At 39.7% G+C, this 20,119-nt stretch overlaps 1 protein-coding gene across 8 annotated transcripts in view; it reads left to right on the top strand.

The window, feature by feature from the left end:
* The window catches only part of pde4dip (phosphodiesterase 4D interacting protein), a 161,777-nt gene that overhangs the window by 107,536 nt on the left and 34,122 nt on the right, over positions 1-20,119 (top strand). For all 8 annotated transcript variants that reach the window (XM_061738892.1, XM_061738891.1, XM_061738890.1 and 5 more), the window contains 6 exons: positions 399-654; positions 3,727-3,868; positions 5,131-5,247; positions 7,764-8,193; positions 12,718-12,953; positions 14,699-14,747. In XM_061738892.1, coding sequence (XP_061594876.1) covers positions 399-654; positions 3,727-3,868; positions 5,131-5,247; positions 7,764-8,193; positions 12,718-12,953; positions 14,699-14,747 — 1,230 coding nt within the window. The remainder of the gene's footprint in view (positions 1-398; positions 655-3,726; positions 3,869-5,130; positions 5,248-7,763; positions 8,194-12,717; positions 12,954-14,698; positions 14,748-20,119) is intronic.

Below are 20,119 nucleotides of genomic sequence, written 5' to 3'. Positions count from 1 at the left end.
CGAAATTTATGCCATTTCTTCGGCAGTTAATGCGGCCCGAACCGTAACGTGCACCCAGGTGTGTTATACATCAAAATGTGCGTCTCCATCCTGCGACGACGCGCATTACTTTTCTCAGTCAAAAGTGTTACCGTGACGACGCTAGACGCCAAAAAGCGCGCCCCCCTTCATCTGATTGGTCCATATTTGATAGTTCCCCAAAAGTCACCAAATTTACTTACTTACTTTTTAACAACTTGTGCTTTCTATTATTTTACCTCTTTTCTTATCATTTTATTTCATTTTATTTGTTATTTATGTTTTAAGGGTGTTTTGCCGTTTTTAATGTTGATGTAAAGCACTTTGAATTACCTTGTGTTGAATTGTGCTTTATAAATAAACTTGCCTTCCGTCTGCAGGAGAGCTTTGTTCAGCCTGAGAGCAGAAAACCACGACCTGAAGCTGCAGCTGGACCAAGACCTGAAGCCCGGTGGAGAGAAGGAGGAGGAGGAGGAGGAGGAGGAGGAGGAGGAGGAGGAGGAGGAGGAGGAGGAGGAGGACGGCTGGGATGAAGGGATGAATCTGTCTCAGCAACACTTCCAGACGGAGGGTGAGGAGAGGAGGAATCAACCCGGCGGAGAAGAGATCCAGGATCCAGCCAGCAGCTCGGCCCAGGTCACTACCAGAACCAGCTCTCTTTTCTCTCTTTCTACCTCCTTTTTATCTATTTGTTTACTTTTCATTTGTTTTTTGGGTCTTTTTTTCTTTTGTTTTGTTTTTCTTCCCTCTTTATTCATCTTTTTTTCTATTTATACTGTGTAGCTTCAATACTTAAATATTACTGAAAACAATTTTCAGTTATTTATCATTATTTTCGTTGCATTTTCTAATGTTCTGTTCTTAAATCAAAAAAAAAAACATCTTCGGAGGTAGACTGTATATCTTTTTTTTGATTAATGTTCTACTGTGCCTTAAACCCTAATAAAAATATTAAAACAAGAACCAGAACCACAACCAGGGTCTGCTTTTAATGGAAAACAGAACTCAGGGTTTACAAATCATGTTTCTACAAGATTTGAGAGGCTTTTGAACAGTTTGAGCCTTTAATTTTCAATCACAAGTGAAGTTCAACATCAGTAGAAAAATAATAATAATAATTAAAGCTGCAAGCAGCGATGAACGGTCCTCCACCCTTGTGCACGTTCAGGCTGCAGTGGAAGCTTGTATGACTTGATGTAGATTCTTCAGGTTGGACATTTAGCAGATGAAACCACCCACAACTCTCTATACCAAACCATTCAAAAGTTATAGCAGAAAGTAGGAACTATCAGATATCGACCAATCAGATGAAGGGTGGGCACGCTTTTTGGCGTCTATCGTCGCCACGGTAACGCTTTTGACTGAGAAAAGTAATGCGCGTCGTCACAGGATGGAGACGCACATTTTGATGTATAACACACCTGGGTGCACGTTACGGTTCGGGCCGTATTAACGGCCGAAGAAATGGCATAAATTGTGCCAAAATTACATGATTAATTGAAAATGGCCGACTTCCTGTTGGGTTTGGGCCATGGCTCCAAGAGACTTTTCTTTAAGTTGCAACATGATACAGGTGTGTAGCGATTTTCGTGCATGTACGTCAAACCGTATCGTGGGGCTTGAGGTACAAAGTTTTCTAGGGGGCGCTGTTGAGCCATTAGGCCACGCCCATTAATGCAAACCATGAAATATCACATTTATCTCCAGGCCTCCCTTGGTGCAAAATTTGGTGAGTTTTGGGGAACTATCAAATATGGACCAATCAGATGAAGGGTGGGCAAGCTTTTTGGCGTCTAGCGTCGCCACGGTAACACTTTTGACTGAGAAAAGTAATGCTCGTCGTCGCAGGATGGAGACGCACATTTTGATGTATAACACACCTGGGTGCACGTTACGGTTCGGGCCGCATTAACTGCCGAAGGAATGGCATAAATTGCGCCAAAATTACACGATTAATTCAAAATGTTCGACTTCCTGTTCGGTTTCGGCCGTGATACATGTAAACAGAACAGAGTAGAGGAGCCGCTGCTCCTGACACATTTAGCCCTCAGTCTTTGTTAAAGGGGACATATTATGAAAACCGCTCGCTCGCATCGCATGGTTTAAAAGCCTGATTTATGGTTCCGCATTAAATTGACGCAGAGCCCACGCCGTAGGCTCTGCGTCGGTGTAACGCAGAACCATAAATCAGCCTTAATAGTGTACGCAGCCGGCTGCTCTTCTGCCAGAGGGAAGCTTTGTGCTACATGTCATTCAGGTAGCCAATCAGCACAGAGCCTCATTATCATAGCCCCGCCCACTCAGAATCCTGCATAGATAATGAGGTTAGAGAATGGGAAGATAAAGACATGGTTTAGAGGCTGAATTTTTAATTTATTTAGAAAAACAATCAAAAGCTTTTTTTTTAAGACATTCAAGGCCTGTTTAAAATAGGGATTAGATCCATAATAGGTCCCCTTTAAGGAAAAGCAACATATTTACTTTCTCTGGCATGAACTGAGATCACTTGACTTGGTGATGATGACGAAGCCGTGTCAGAGTCTACAGCCTTGGCTTTAGCCACGTTGTTTAGGCAGTCAAACACGCCGCACTCCTTCATTTTTATACCGTGAGCACTGCAAGTGTTTCATGATGTTGCTGGTGTTACCCCCCCCCCCACCCCCACCCCCTGGATGCAACTACTTTTTGGCATATATTGCATTGAGCCGAAGCTTCATTCCGTTTGATAAAGTGAGCCCAGACCTTCGATCGCTGAGCTCTGACGGCCGACATATTCACCTATTGGCTAGAGAAAACAACAGGGGCGCATCGTCATAACCTGCCCTTGCTCTGGGTACAAAAAAACCCACCAATAACTCTGACTACATTTACATGCAGTCAAAATTCAGGTTATAGCTAATATTCCGGTTACTGAAACATTCGGAATATTCTGTTTACATGGTAATTAATCATTCAGGATATCTGGATCAAACCAGCGACGCACGGAGAACGTGATGACACAATTACCGTCATTTCTGCTTCTTCTTCCTGTATCCAAATTCAAAACAAATGCTGCTTCGCGCAACTTTTCTCTCACCTTCTTGTAAATCTTCTATCCCGGTACTTTCTACCGTCTACAAATGCAGAAATGTTCATATCCTTCATTACATTTATGAAGTGATTAGTCTCCTCCTGGTCTTGTGTTTCTCCGTGTTTATAAGAACTTCCTGGACTCAAAAGACCAGGATTCCTTGTGAACAGAGCATGTGCAGAAAACAGATTCCTGTTCCGTTTGATGGGGATATTCCGTTAGGCGTTTACATGACCCAATATTCAGGTTTAAAAGGAGTAACCCAGGGGTCATATTGGGGTTTTAAAAACCAGAATATGAGCAAATTCTGGTTATTCAAAGGGGTTATTGGTGTTTACATGGCCGTGTAACCGGGTTATTGCTAATATTCTGGTTTTAAAAGGGTTATTGATGCATGTAAACACAGTCACTATCATTTGTCCAGAATTTTTAGCGGTACTCTGGTACCGACCATTTAGGAACCGGTACCAAAAAATACCGGCTCCCTAATTCTGAGTGATGGAAACAGATTTATGTTTTTGTGGCATTTAGAAAGCTTCTCAACTTTCCTAGAAATGTGTTTTTTTTTTGGTTTCGTACATTAACTTTCTGGTGGTTCCATATCTGGTGTGTAACGGCTGCGGTGTGTTTGTGTCCAGGACGTGGAGGACGCGGCGTCTCCGGCCGTGACGGTGCGTCTGCAGCAGCAGAGCAGCCGGGAGCTGCAGGAGAGGCTCATGGTGTCCGAGGCCACGGTTCAGGCTCAGGCCGAGCAGCTCAAGGACTACCGGGAGCTGCTGAGTGAGTTCACACATGCTTTTCTGTTGGAGTTCTGTGAAATGAAGAAATTGTAAAAACAGAACATTGGAAGGGGTAAGACTAGAAAAGTTTTTTGAAACTTCATCCTACACCCTTTCAAACAGGAAATATTTGTCTACATATAGATTTGTCTCTTTAATTTGCTTATATATATTTTTTTGTTGGTATATACATTTTATGTATTCTGATTATTTTTTGTTTCGTTTTAACCTGTTTGAATAAATAAATAAAATCAAAAACCCCAAGACCTGCTCAGGCTGGCGGCAAATGACCGTTCTCCTTCTCTAACTATTATGAACCAACAAATAATCTTTTTATTAAATATAATACTCTAAAATTCCATGATATAGTAAAGCAGAAAACTGTTTTATTTGCCTTTAAAGCCCAGCAGAAACTGCTTCCAAACTGTATTCAGGATTTGTTCCAGATAAAAGAAACCCGCTATGATCTGAGGAGGAAACTCATGTTTGAGACGACGACAGTAAGAACTAATATTAAAAAGAGATGTACATCAATTAAGGCAAGAGAAATATGGAATAGTTGTGACAACGACCTAAAAATGTGCAGTTCTATCTACAAGTTTAAGAAAATGTTTAAAGAAAATATTGTAAATAGATATAAAACACTATAACTATAAAGTATATTATCAAAAACATTCTAGAATGTGAAATGTCAATTTTATATTTTGTCTTCTTTATGCATTGTTTATTTTCACGGATTAATGCTAATGTTTCAGATTTAACCTGATCACAAGATAAAAGGGTAGAAGCTACGTCTTCAGCCTGCATCTTTTCGGCAAAAGCAATGTTTTATTTTACTTTTTTCAATATGTTTTGTAAAATAACTTGTACAAGACCGAAATAAAGACAATTCATTTATTCATTCAAGGCAAGGCAGGGCAAGTTTATTTATATAGCACAATTCAACACAAGGTGATTCAAAGTGCTTTACATCGACATTAAAAGCGGCAAGACATAATTAGACAGTAAATAACAAATAAAATGAAATAAAATTATGAGAAAAGAAGGTAAAATAATAAAAGCATAGGTTGCTAATTTAAGAGTACGCTTAAATAACGAATAAATGAAATAAAATGATAAGAAAAGAAGTAAAATATTATTTTACTTAAAAAAGCACAAGCTGTTAAAAATAAGTGCAGTAGAGTACAGCAGGTAAGTATTTAATTTAGGAGTACACTTGAGTAAACTTTCATTCATTCATTCATTCATTCATTCTTTCTGCAGCGGAGACGACGGTGCAGCAGGACAGCAAGCAGATCCAGGTGGACCTGCAGGACTTGGGCTACGAGACCTGCGGCCGCAGCGAGAACGAGGCGGAGAGGGAGGACGCCAGCAGCCCCGGTGGGTTAAATTTAATACATCCATGGTTAAAGCTGCAGGTCTGGCTGAACTGGTAGTAGCGTCGTAAATCCACCAGAGGGAGACATAGAGCAGCTGCTGCAGGTCTGGCTGAACTCGCTTGTAGTAGTGCCATAAATCCACCAGAGGGCGACATAGGACAGTGGTGGAGGTTTTACAGCTCAGACACTCACAGTAGTGTTGTTTCTGTCAGCCTGTTTCAGTTTTAGTTTTAGTCTAGTCTTTGGGTCAATCGTTTTAGTTTTTATTAGTTTTAGTCACGTTGTTCTTTTCTTTATTTATTCTTTATTTCATTCATTAAAAGAAAAACAAAACGGTTCAATATAATTACAACCTTTCCTTGAAGGAAAGGGAAAAGAAAGAAGACTAAGCTTAATTTATCTGTTCCTTTTTTGTGAGAAATCAAATTTCAATTAATGTAATAGTAAAAAAAAACAAATCACAAATTATGCAATTTAATTATTACACCAAGTGGACATAATACAAATACAAGATACACAGGTGTGTGTGTGTGTGTAAATAATATAATGAAAGTAAATAAATAAATTGAAAATATTAATTTGAAAAATAAATAAATACATAGATAATTATCATATAGAGTGATATAATATAGCACGATATAATATAAAGTAATATATGTAATACTATAATAGCATATAATAATATAATAATATCCAAATATAACATTATAATATTATAACATATATAACGTATATACTGTAATATATACCAATATAATAATATTATAATATAACATCCCATGAGATCTCATAACATAATATACCGCTGCACCATAAAGCGCATCGTACTATAAGGCGCACCTTCAATAAATGGCATATTTTAAAACCATCTTCATATATAAGGCCCACCGCATTATAAGGTGCATGGAATATCTGGTAAAATACCGACTATAGTGTCTGGGGTTGAGTTACGTATCTACCTGATGGAACTGCGCTACAGGAAATGCTACAAAATCCTACAGCAAATTAAAAAAAAAAACAAGAAGAAAAGTACCATATGTCAAACTTTATTAACAAAATAAAAACCAGCTTTGCTCCGTCTCGTCAAAGTCGCCATTATGCGAGTCAGCGTCGCTGCTGTTATCTTTAATGTCTGTAACGATTCCTTTTAGTGCCGTTACTTCGGCGACACCAACTACATTACCCACAATCCCCCTGACTACATTACCCACAATCCCCCTGACTACATTACCCACAATCCCCCTGACTACAGTAACAGAAATTACTGTAATGATCATATATAAGGCGCACTGCAGGTTTTTGAGAAAATTAATGGCTTTTAGGTGCGCCTTATAGTGCGGAAAATACGGTAAAAATACACTATAAAACAATATATCGAGGGCCGAAGAACATAATCTCTTATCTGCAAAATTGTCCGACTGGTGTTTTTCACTTTAGATGACATCACAAGGTGGGCTGAACCTAATCAGCCCGTCTGTACGTTATTTCCACCCATATGTATAGAGGTATCCTTAAAAAAATAGCATTCTACAACAAAACAACACAGTTTTTTGTGTTTTCCCAAAAAAGTGACATTTTCAGATAGGAGGTTATGTTCTTCGGCCCTCGCATGATAATGCCAAGAATAATTAAAATTTGGTGACTTCTGGGGCAGGTTTAGGGGCAAAAAGGCCCTCATTTCGTCTGAAGAAGAAAAATAAGAAAAAGGAAAATTCCTACAGATACAATAGGGCCTTCACACTGTAAGTGCTCGGGCCCTAATTATTAGAATTAGGTAGAATTGGTAATATATATATTGCAATTAGGGCTGGGGATCGATTCTTAAGATTCAGAATCGATTATCACGATCCGATTTGATCCGATATTGATTTGTGTTAGTGTTAATAAAACAGTTTTTTGAGCTGTTGCATGAATGATATGACTGTAGTTCTGCAACATATTAATACTAGTATTATATTGAGATTAAACAGCAAGTATTGCAGCTAATGATGCTGTAAGGACCAATCAGCTCCCAGAATGCTGATAGAACTGCTTTCAGAAACATCGTGGGTCAGAATTACCAAACAGATCCAGGGAGGAAACGGAGACGGATGAAATCGCTTTTATTTTTTCCCCATTTATGAGAATTTGTTTTTTAACATTTATGCAAATGTAACCCCAAGACAGTTTATAAAGCAAAGAAAGACAATTATAATGTATGCAATTATAACCTAAAACTTTAATGTTTTCATACCTTTAAACATATTTAAAGGCAAAAATGTGGCACCAGTTATTCTCCTGTCCAACAAAATATTCCTTTTTTGGGCATAAACAAAAAAGTACCAAAAGTTGTAATGTAATGATGAAAAAAAAAAAAAAAGTTTTTTTTTTTTTTTAAATCGATCTTTAGACATATGAATCGATTTTTAGGAATTAATATGAGAATCGATTTAAAATCGGAGAATCGATTTTTTCAACACAGGCCTAAATGAGGGGGGAGGTCGGGTGATGACCCTGTTGACGTGTGTTTCCCGACAGAGTTCGATGACCTGGAGATGTGCACGTCCCTGGACTGCGGTTCCACGTGGTGGCCCAGCAAGTCCGGCGGCCAGAGCTCCGGAGAAGACGCTCCGTCTCTGCGGCGGCTGGTGGAGGAGCTCCGGTCCCAGCTGTCCCGGGCCCAGGCGGTGATCCGCGGCCTGCAGGGCCGGCTCCGCTCCCTCTCCACCGCCAGCGACAACGCCCCCGCGACGCCCCGCAAGGTCAACTGGTCCTTCCAGGCCTCGTCCTCCCAGACGGGGACGGACGACGACGAGGGCTGGCAGTCGTCCGACGGAGGAGCGCTGGCGTCGCCCCGTCACCCGGGGAACGGCCTGCAGGAGCTCGTGTCCCGCGTGGACGCTCTGGAGGACCAGCTGAGGAACGGAAACAAGAAGGAGGACAAGGACAAGTCTGGAACCTGGCCGGGGTGAGTCAGAGAGATGAAATATCTCTGCAAAATCTGTACAAATCTGTACAAGATAAGAGTCATAATTATTGAGTTATTTATTGTTTTTGAGTTCGATTATTCGAGAAAGTGAAGTCTAGGCAAGGCAAGTTTATTTGTACAGCACAATTCAACACAAGGTAATTGAAAGTGCTTTACATCAACATTAAAAGCAGCAAGACACAATTAAAACATAAATAACAAATAAAATGAAGTAAAATGATAAGAAAAGAGGTAAAATAATAGAAAGCACAAGTTGTTAAAAAGTAAGGGCAGTAGATCCAGCAGGTTCATCTCATTCTTACAATGGCAAGAATTATGTTTCTATACGGTCAAAACGTACAAAGACCGGGTCAAATACAGGATTACAAAAGTAATCTGTAACAATTTGTACGGTGAATTAAACCAATTTGACAATTCTACGTCACAATGCACAATGCACATGTCTTATTTTCATAACTTCGAGCGGTTTTCACACAACTGACGAGAATTGCGTTTCTATACGGTCAAAACGTACAAAGACCGGGTCAAATACGGTATTACAAAGTAATTCTGAAAATTTGACATCATCTTCATCATCTAATTCATCTTAAACAATAACAGGTAACTAACCTGGAGATTCTGCCTTGAAATAACGGCAAATGCACTTTTGAAACACATAAAATGACTAATAAACGTGAGTTTAATAAAAGATTCAACTGTCATTTTTTATCAAAATTATGAAAAATATCCACATGCAGTAGAACAAACGGCCGGGAAAATGCTTGAATCCTTTCAACCACTTCCACCTCAACAATGATACGTTAAAAAAATTAATCAAACAAGTGGTTCCAGGACCAGTCCCAGAGGAACACCCTCAGTTTCACTGTAAAAACAAAAGTGGTCCCAGTACCCGTCCCTGAGGAACACCTTCACTTTTAGTGTGAAACAAACAGAAGTGGTGCTAGTACCAGTCCCTGAGGAACACCCCCTCAGTTTCAGTGTAAAAACAGAAGTGGTCCCAGGACCACACCTTGAGGAACTCCCTCAGTTTCAGTGTAAAACAAACATGTGGTCCCAGGACCAGTCCCTGAGGAACACCCTCAGTTTCAGTGTAAAAACAGAAGTGGTCCCAGGACCAGTCCCTGAGGAACACCCTCAGTTTCAGGGTAAAATAGAAGTGGTCCCAGGACCAGGCCTTGAGGAACTCCCTCAGTTTCTGAGTAAAACAAACACGTGGCCCCGGGACCAGTCCCTGAGGAACACCCTTAGTTTCAGTGTAAAAACAGAAGTGGTCCCAGGACCAGTCCCTGAGGAACACCCTCAGTTTCAGTGTAAAACAAACATGTGGTCCCAGAACCAGTCCTTGAGGAACACCCTCAGTTTCAGTGTAAAACAAACATGTGGTCCCAGAACCAGTCCCTGAGGAACACCCTCAGTTTTAGTGTAAAAACAGACGTGGTCCCAGTACCAGTCCCTGAGGAACACCCTCAGTTTCAGTGTAAAACAAACATGTGGTCCCAGGACCAGTCCCTGAGGAACACCCTCAGTTTCAGTGTAAAAACAGAAGTGGCCCCAGTACCAGTCCCTGAGGAACACCCTCAGTTTCAGTGTAAAAACAGAAGTGGTCCCAGGACCAGTCCCTGAGGAACACCCTCAGTTTCAGTATAAAACAAACAGAAGTGGTCCCAGGACCAGTCCCTGAGGAACACCTTCAGTTTCAGTGTAAAACAAACACGTGGTCCCAGGATCAGTCCCTGAGGAACACCCTCAGTTTCAGTGTAAAAACAGAAGTGGTCCCAATACCAGTCCCTGAGGAACTCCCTCAGTTTCTGAGTAAAACAAACAGAAGTGGTCCCAGGACCAGTCCCTGAGGAACTCCCTCAGTATCAGTGTAAAAACAGAAGTGGCCCCAGGACCAGTCCCTGAGGAACACCCTCAGTTTCAGTGTAAAAACAGAAGTGGTCCCAGGACCAGGCCCTGAGGAACACCCTCAGTTTTAGTGTAAAAACAGAAGTGGCCCCAGGACCAGTCCCTGAGGAACACCCTCAGTTTCAGTGTAAAAACAGAAGTGGTCCCAGGACCAGGCCCTGAGGAACACCCTCAGTTTTAGTGTAAAAACAGAAGTGGTCCCAGGACCAGTCCCTGAGGAACACCCTTAGTGAGATACAGATCATGGAGCGAAGAGAACATATTGTTACAAAAAACCACAACAACAAAACAGAAAACCACAAACCGTCCCCATCTGCCACTTGTTACAACCACATGTTCAGATCCGGGTCCTGGTTCTCAGGAACTCTGTGCTGCACGTGTTAGATGTTGCTCTGTCTCAAATTAGGGAACCTTTTTCAGAGCAACATCTAAAACACCCAAAAACACGCAGGACGGCCGCTAACGAGGACCAGGGCTGACGAACATGGTTTTAAATTAGCCATGTCAGTTTAAAGTACGTAGGAAGGGGTTAAATCTGCAATAAATTAAGTGTCACGACCTCATAATCTGCTGAAACTGGGATGGAGTGGATGAACGCCAGGACGGTGATTTGGTCCTAGCGTCACGTTAGCTGATTGATGGGATCCATTAATGGCTGCAGGCGTGAAGCGGCCTGTCAGCCTCGCTCAGCGTCACGCCTCATTATAACTGCAGCTTTTTTTATGGAAATGCGGCCGGCTGACAGTCAGGGGAGAGATTAACCGACAACCCGGCCCGGGAACACGGCGTCCCATTTGCCTCGTATGAATAAGAGCGATGATGATGAAGCTTAATCAGGGTTTAGAGAGACCGGGCGGCGGAACGGCTTTGCCACCCCGAATCAGGAGAAGTCTGGAAAAGTTGGGAAGTGTGAAGCAACACTGCAAAAACTCAAAATCTTAACAAGAATATTTCTCTTATTTCTAGTTAAAATGTCTCATTTTTAGTCAAAAAAATCTCATTACACTTACAATTGAAATAAGTAGAAAAATCTGCCAGTGGGACAAGATTTATCTTCTCATTACAAGCAAAAAAATCTTGTTCCACTGGCAGATTTTTCTACTTATTTTAAGTGAAAATCTACTTGAAACAGGTGAAAATTGTCAAATAACAAGTTATTTATCTGGTGATGAGTCTTGTTTTAAGTGGAATGAGATTTTTTGACTAAAATGAGACATTTTAACTAGAAATAAAACAAATATTCTTGTTAAGATTTTGAGTTTTTGCAGTGAAAAAGCTCTCCGGCTCTGATATTTACTGTGATTTTATATTCTGAACCCAGAGAGGAGGTGGTGCCGTCAGACCTGTCAAGTTTTAGATTTAATAATAAGGGACCCGCTGTCCCACCAGCCCAACCAAGGTTACATTTTAATACAGATTTAAAATAAATCTAAAATATCTACCTGTCAAACATTTGCAAACTACAATTATGTGCTCAGATTCTGATAATAATAATAATAATACATTTTATTTCTAATGCACTTTACATTACTGATAATCTCAAAGTGCTACAGTTTGATAATTAAACAGACATAATAAAATAAAGATAAGCGATAAAAGGGATAAAAAGTCAACACGTGGCAGAAAAGAGAATAAAACTATTTAAAAAAAAGCAACTAGGGAAAAAAAACAACAGCATTGTTTAGGGATAAAATGCTAAATGATAATTCTACCTTTGTTGCTGTGGACATTCCTATGTTTGTTTATTCCTATAATAGAGCCTCAACAAAAACACAAAGGGGAATTAAAGCAGACTTATTTATTTTGAATATTTTCAGTTTAAATACACATTGATTGTATTCAAGTGAAACATTTACATTTTCTTTTAATTTGTCATTTTCACTCATGCAGCTCTCTGGCTCCGATTTTTAGAGCTATTTCCACGAAGTCTTCACTTTTTGGGTAGAAATATCTTCTCTCTCGTTACATCCATCCATCTCTGATTTGTGTCGAGATTAATGTTGAAGTATAATTACTAAAAATAACCTGTTTAATACAAGATGTAAGCTCTATCATACATATAATATAACTATGATATAAATATAATAAGTACGTATATCTAAGTATACAAACATACAAAGACAACATGATAAATAGCAGAACACGCACAGCTGCTGATCTTTAAACACAGTCTTCACTTTTATATCTCAAATAAACCGATTCTTTATATTTCTTCTTAAATTGTTTTATGTTTCTACATTCTTTTAACTCCAAATTCAAACCATTCCACAGTTTAATTCTGATAAAAAACTGATATACAAAAACTTCTTTTGTACATGTGTACATTCTTCTTTGTTTGCTTATTCTGCTTCTATATATGTGTCCATTACCTTTACTTTGAATAATAGCTTATATGCTTTTATTGAGTTTGCTGATTTAAGGTTGTTATCTAAGGAGTTCCACAGTTTTACTCCTAAAACGGATAAACATCTGCCCTTTGTATTAGTCCTTAAATTATAACCCCCTTCCCTCCCAATGAATTATTTCTGAATTTGCTTTAAACATTACTTAATTGAAATGCCACTAGATCAATGAATCCTTGATTTTCCTCCTCAGGAAGTTCGACACGCTGATCCAGGCTCAGGCCCGGGAGCTGTCTCACCTGCGTCAGCGTCTGCGCGAGGGCCGGGGCGTGTGCAGCGTGCTGACGCAGCAGCTGGCCGACACCACCAAGGCCTTCGAGGAGCTGCTGAGGGCCAACGACGTGGACTACTACACGGGCCAGAGCTTCAGGGACCTGCTGGCCCAGAGTGGAGCGCTGGCCCAGCAGGTCGGAGCCAAGATCAGCGGACGTGAGTCCCCGCCGGAAACAGGAAGTGGCCGATGCTCTAGAGCTGGGGTCGGCAACCCAAAATGTTTTAGATCCATATTGGACCAAAAACACAAAAAACAAATATGTCTGGAGCCGCAAAAATGAAAAGTCTTGTATAAGCCTTAGAATGAAGGCAAATGGTGAAATGTCGAAATGCAGAGAAAAAAGTCAAAATTTCAAGAAAAAATTTGAAATGTCGAGATTAAAAAGGAAAGGAAAAAGGAAAAAAAAAGAGAAAAAAAGGAGAAAAAAGGAAAAAAAGAAATAAAAAAAGAAAAAAGAAGAAAAAAGAGAAAAAATGAAAAAAAAACGACAAAAAAGGAAGAAAAGGAAGAAAAAAGAAAGAAAGAAGGAAAAAAAGAAAAAAAAGGGAAAAAAAAGGTCAAACATTTTTGAAAAAGCTCCAGGAGCCACTAGGACGGCGCTAAAGAGCCGCGGGTTTCTGATCCCTGATCTAGAGCAGAGGTCTTCAACCTTTTTTAGCCCCTTGGATGAGAGAAAAACAGAGCAGGACTGTAGCAATAATGTAGTAATAATTTCCTATAATGTTATAATTTCCTATAATGTTATAATTTCCTGAAAATGTAATCAAATTTTCATTTAACTCAAAAATCTGATAAAAATCTAATAAAATCCAATAATGTAATAACTTCGCCAATAATGTAATAAAATATCCTGACTGATATTGTAATAACATTTTTACCGATAATGTAATACCTTATTACATTATTGGGAATTTATTACATTTTCAAGTGGGTCTTTTTTTTTTTTTCTCCAAAACTGATAATGTAATACTTGACAAATAATGTAAAATATATGTTCATTTTCAGTCCAGAGTTCTACACTTTGTGTCTTAAGTATCTAAGAATGTTATATACGCTGGATTTGAAACACCAGAATGACTATTGGGTTAAATTGGAGACTTTGAGTACCATGTAATAAATTCCCAATAATGTAATATGGTATTACATTATCAGTAAAAATGTTATTACAATACCCGTCAGGATATTTTATTACATTATTGGGAAAGTTATTATATTATTGGGTTTTATTACATTTTCGATTGAGTTAAGTGCCAATTTTATTACTTTTTCAGGCGTTATTACATTTTCAGGAAATTATTACATTATAGGAAATTATTACATTATAGGTGCTACAGGGACCCCCGCTTGTAATTCTTATTTTTTCCCTTTTTTTTTTGAATGTGTCAAGTTTTAATCCTGGCTTATAATAACTTTTGAATGTGTTTTATTCTGCTTGTATCACCTTATTCACCAGTTCCTGACTGGGTTATTATCTACACGTGTTTACGGTTGATGAAACTTTGTCGTCATCAGACGTGGAAGGAGTAACGTTAGGCCGAGCTGGAACGTTACAATCTCCAGCTTTAGGCTTCGTTATTGTCACTAATTTATCCTTTAGGTCTAACTAGTTAAATAGGAAATAGCCAAGTCAATTTCACAACAAATTGTCTTTTCTTAAACAGCTAGCTAGCTCGTTTTTCCGCTCTAAAGTTGAGATTAGTCACATGATTTACGTCATGGGAATCATTTATGTAGAGTTGGAGACTAAATGGTTATGGTCAAAAGTAGATTATTATCGCCTGTTAATGGAGTTTTCTCAATCATATATATATATATATATATATATATATTATGTATATATGGCAATTTTAACCAAAATAATGTGTGAGAGCACACTTTTAAAAGCTGTGTTTTCCTGCAGGAGGCCGGTCCGAGGATCCGGAGGAGAAGACGGAGCTGCTCGCCATCCGGTCAGTGCTCATCACGTCTCCGTTTGCATGTTTAGTCTCCGGGCTGCTGGCGCGGAACCAAAGCTAATCAGCAGAGTATCGGCCCGGCCGATGTTTGTTCCTGAGGCCGAATCCTCAGAGACGCTCGTGACACGAAGAGTCCGGCTGGTTGATTTACTGCAGAGTCAGTTGATTAACTGCAACAACCAGGACACAGATACTTGTCTTCTTTTCAGTATCACTTCACACAAAATCCTCCCCAGAAGAGTCTCTTCTTTCCCACAGAAGATTCTGCTCCTGAAATAGTTCCTTTGTTTTAAAACATGAAACATATTTGGATAATATTGCTGTGACCAATCAGGGCAGAGTATTCACTGCAGGAGGCGGGTCTTAAAGAGACTAGATGGCTCTTTAATCGTTTTCATAGGACATCACTGGGAAATAGATGGTTCTATTATTGATCATTGACTACGTTTACATACAGTCAAAATTATTAGAATATAAAATTATTGCTAATATTCAGGTTACTGAAACATTGGGAATATTCTGTTTACATGGTAATTAATCATTTGGGATCATTTGGGAAAAACAAGAGAAAAAAGATGAAAAAAAGAGATGAAAAAAAGGGAAAAAAAGATGAAAAAAAGGAAAAAAAGAGATGAAAAAAAGATGAAAAAAGAGGGGGAAAAAGAGGAAAAAAGAAAGAAAAAAGATGAAAAAAAGGAAAAAAAGGAAAAAAAGGGAAAAAAAGAGGAAAAAGATCAAAAAAGAGGAAGAAAAAGGAAAAACGATGAAAAAAGACAGAGGAAAAAAGAGGAAAATAGATGAAAAAAAGAAGAAAGATGAAAAAAAGAGAAAAAAAGATAAAAAAAATGATGAAAAAAGAGAAAAGAGACGAAAAAAAGGAAAAAAGTGATGAAAAAAATAAAAAAAGGAAAAATGATAAAGAGGAAAAAAAGAAAGGAAAGAAGAGGAAGAAATATGAAAAAAGAGAAAAAAAAATCTCTGTGTTTATAAGAACTTCCTGGACTCAAAAGACCAGGATTCCTTGTGAACAGAGCATGTGCAGAAAACAACTTCCTGTTCCGTTTGATGGGGATATTCTGTTTGATGTTTACATGACCCAATATTCAGTTTTAAAAGGAGTAACCCAGGGGTCATATTGGGGTTTTTAAAAACCTGAATATGAGCAAATTCCGGTTATTCAAAGGGGTTATTGGTGTTTACATGGCCGTGCAAAACCGAGTTATTGCTAATATTCGGGTTAGAAAAGGGTTATTGATGCTGGAAACACAGTCTGTGTAAACAGAGACAAGTGCCATCTCCTTAAAGGCACGCTATGTAACAATACCACTCCAGGCCAGACGGGGGCAGCGTGTGACAAGAAAGGGTCATGATGATTCTAGCATAAAACGGACAACCCCCCCTCAATAACCAGCTTCATGAGTCATAATCCATGATCATTAGGCTGAATGTAGAAATCAACCAATTAGCATAAGTTTAACGTAAAGATAGATTTGTATATTTGCATGTTAGTTGCATGCATCAATAGTTTAGTCTCTTTTTTTTCAACTTTATGTTTATTGAGCAACATTTTCATACATATCACACGTTTCAGATGTCACACAATCTCTTTTTCATTTTTATATTCTACTTTCAAACCAGAAAAGGAAACAATAGCAGTAGTGGTCACAAACAACAAGATATAAAACACGCCATTCTGTTCCTCCAGCCGCCACCTTGTGTTTAAAGACTGTTTGGTTACCCAATAAAAAGAACAAAAACAAACGAATGAACAAGCCCAACAGGCTATAGAAGATAAAATACACACCAAAGTTAACGTAGGACAAACAGCAGCCACAGATTCCATCTAATCCCCAGTGGATCCCCCGACATGCAGGATGGTAAGATTTGGTAAGAGGTTTCTTTCACACTTGCCCATCCCCAATCGTCCTCAACCACTCTCAACCAAGGCCCATAATACTTTAGTCTCTTGTTCTGGATCAGATTTACTTGCTAGTGTCGAAGAATAATATAAAATCCAGTTCAGAAGTCTGCTGTGGTGTAGTGAGTTGTATTCAGTTAGCCGGCGGTGAGCAGACCTACACAGAGCGTGTCTGGGTTGGTGTGCTGACCCAGAGTGGTTGGAATCATGACTTTTATACAGTAAGGGCCAAATCCACAAAAGGATTGCGCGGCTTTTGCGGCCGCTAAACCAAATGAAATGCATTGCAAATGAGACAAAAAGAGAGCGTCTAATTCACAAAGCACCCGCAAAGGGGGAATTGCTCCACAAACTGCGCTGCCAAGCAAATAGTGTCATGGTGCGCCTGTGCCATTTGCATGCATGTAAATTAGGTAATATTCATACATTTGGCGCAAAATTGCCCCCTTTCTATGCAAATAAGCCTCATTGCAAAAAGCGTCTAATTCACAAAGGCCAGCGCTATTTGCCACACGCAAAAATAGTGGAGCAAATACCGTCTTTTTGAAGCGTGTATTAACTGCGCGCAAACTCACTCCTCAAGGCTGATTTATGGTTCCGCGTTAAACCAACGCAGAGATTACGGCGTAGGGTATGCGGAGACGCGCACCGTACGCCATACCCCAGGGCGTAGGCTCTGCGTCGATTTAACGCAGAACCATAATTCAGTCTGTCTCTGTTTCTCTCTCTCTTCAATATCATTCAAGCCTGTGTGATACTGAATGATATTAATGGTGAAATCTACAGTCAGACATGACTGTAAACAGTCAGATCAAGTGGGGTTGTGGACTTATCTCGGATTTAAAAATAAAAATAACAGGACGGAGCTCAGGATTCATCCATACAGTAAGGGGCTGCTTTATTACAAACAATTCCACCATATAAACATATACATCTAGAATGTGTGTTTAACAGCTGACCTGTAGGTGTGTGTAGCAAAACACAGAACATGAATTACCATCAGATCCTTATCTGATCCCGATCCGGTTAATGAAGTTACTGCAAAACTTTATGGGCGTGTTTGCGCCGGCATATCATTAGAGCAAAATCTTTGTGAATAGGACCTTAAAGCGGGGCAAATTGCGGGCGCAAATGTGGCGCAATTCACAGCGCTATTTGCGGGCGCAATGTATTCTTTGTGGATTTGGCCCTAAGTTCAAAGTAACAAAAGGCAAGCCAAGTGAGAGACAAAAAGCAAGTTACAGTCAGATGTGATCTGTGGCCAAATGAGTTGGTATTAACATATCAGTCAGTCAGGAACTTCATCATATGGCATTCCTGTGGTTAAAGTCTGTGTTGAAGCTACAGTAGTTCCAAGGTGTCGCTCCTGCAGGGGATAGGAAGCTGGAGTTTCAGGTCAGCCACGGTGTCACAATGCCTCATCACTAGCAGTCGTCTCCGTTTGAGGAAGCAGCACCAAGCTTCTGTTTTTTTATTAATTCCCTCCTCCTCTTTGACCCCGGTCGTAGTTCCTGTCAGTCCACGCCTGGACCTTCTAGGAATTGTTTGGTTGAGGGAGCTGCTGTGATGGTGATGGATTTAAAATAACTGTCTCCTGTCACCGGGCTGTCAGGCGAAGCCGTGACCGAGCCGGGGAACCGACCGGGCCGTGGAGTTCAGCCCGGTCAGTCAGTCACGATCAATTAGCTGAAAGAAGGATGACGAAAGGACGAACAGAGAGACAGCAACACGAGTCCTGCTGTAGCACTCATAACAGACACAACTGCAGAAAACTGACCTGCTAGAGCAGGGGTCACCAATCTGGTCCTCGAGGGCCGGTGTCCTGCATGTTTTAGATGTTTCACTGCTTTAACACACCTGATTCTAATTAATCATCGTCACCAGCTTGCCATCAAAGTCTGGATAGTTCTTTTGATGACACAGTCACTTGTATCATGGTGCAATGAAGCAGGGAAACATCTAAAACATGCAGGGACACCGGCCCTCGAGGACCAGGATTGGTGACCCTGTGCTAGAGGTTAGAGACAGTTAGAGACAGTTAAAGGTAGTTAGAGACAGTTAAAGACAGTTAGAGTAAGTTAGAGACAGTTAAAGACAGTTAGTCGTAGTTACAGACATTTAGAGGGAGTTACCGACATTTAGAGACATTTAGAGACAGTTAGAGACAGTTAGAGGTACTTAGAGACAGTTAGAGACAGTTAAAGGTAGTTAGAGACAGTTAGAGGTAGTTAGAGACAGTTAGAGACGGTTAGAGGTAGTTAGAGGTGGTTAGAGACAGTTAGAGACAGTTAAAGGTAGTTAGAGACAGTTAGAGGTAGTTAGAGACAGTTAGAGACAGTTAAAGGTAGTTAGAGACAGTTAGAGTAAGTTAGAGACAGTTAGAGACAGTTAAAGGTAGTTAGAGACAGTTAGAGACAGTTAGAGACAGTTAGAGACAGTTAGAGACAGTTAGAGACAGTTAAAGGTAGTTAGAGACAGTTAGAGACAGTTAGAGACAGTTAAAGGTAGTTAGAGACAGTTAGAGACAGTTAGAGACAGTTAAAGGTAGTTAGAGGTAGTTAGAGACAGTTAGAGACAGTTAGAGACAGTTAGAGACAGTTAGAGGTACTTAGAGACAGTTAGAGACAGTTAAAGGTAGTTAGAGACAGTTAGAGGTAGTTAGAGACAGTTAGAGACAGTTAAAGGTAGTTAGAGACAGTTAGAGTAAGTTAGAGACAGTTAGAGACAGTTAAAGGTAGTTAGAGACAGTTAGAGACAGTTAGATACGGTTAGAGACAGTTAGAGACAGTTAGATACGGTTAGAGACAGTTAGAGACAGTTAGAGACAGTTAGAGACAGTTAGAGACAGTTAGAGACAGTTAGAGACAGTTAGAGGTAGTTAAATGTAGTTAGAGATGGTTTGAGTTAGTTAGACGTAGTTAGAGACAGTAAAAGGTAGGTAGAGGTAGTTTAAGACAGTTAGAGACAGTTAGAGACAGTTAAAGGTAGTTAGACGTAGTTAGAGACAGTTAGAGACAGTTAGAGACAGTTAGAGACAGTTAAAGGTAGTTTAAGACAGTTAGAGACAGTTAGAGACAGTTAAAGGTAGTTAAAGACAGTTAGAGACAGTTAAAGACCGTTAAAGGTAGTTTAAGACAGTTAGAGACAGTTAAAGACCGTTAAAGGTAGTTTAAGACAGTTAGAGACAGTTAGAGGTAGTTAAATGTAGTTATAGATGGTTTGAGCATTTGGGCATCAAATGGACAGCATAAATTGTACTTTATAAGACACATGATGCCAGACGGACCAGTGGAATCTAATATAACTTATCCGACTAACAGCCAGCGTCGGGTTAAAAGAATGACTTAAAATCACATACCCTGCCTTTAATGACGGGTGGAGTTAGGGATGTGAGCTGCTCCAGCAGTATCACACAAAAATGGATAGATTCAAACGTTAAACGGCTCCG

The sequence above is a fragment of the Cololabis saira genome, chromosome 13, assembly GCF_033807715.1.
Source record: "Cololabis saira isolate AMF1-May2022 chromosome 13, fColSai1.1, whole genome shotgun sequence".
Classification (NCBI taxonomy): Eukaryota; Metazoa; Chordata; class Actinopteri; order Beloniformes; family Belonidae; genus Cololabis; species Cololabis saira.
The sequence above is the reverse complement of the archived record's forward strand: the minus strand, read 5'-3'. Positions and strand labels throughout refer to the sequence as shown.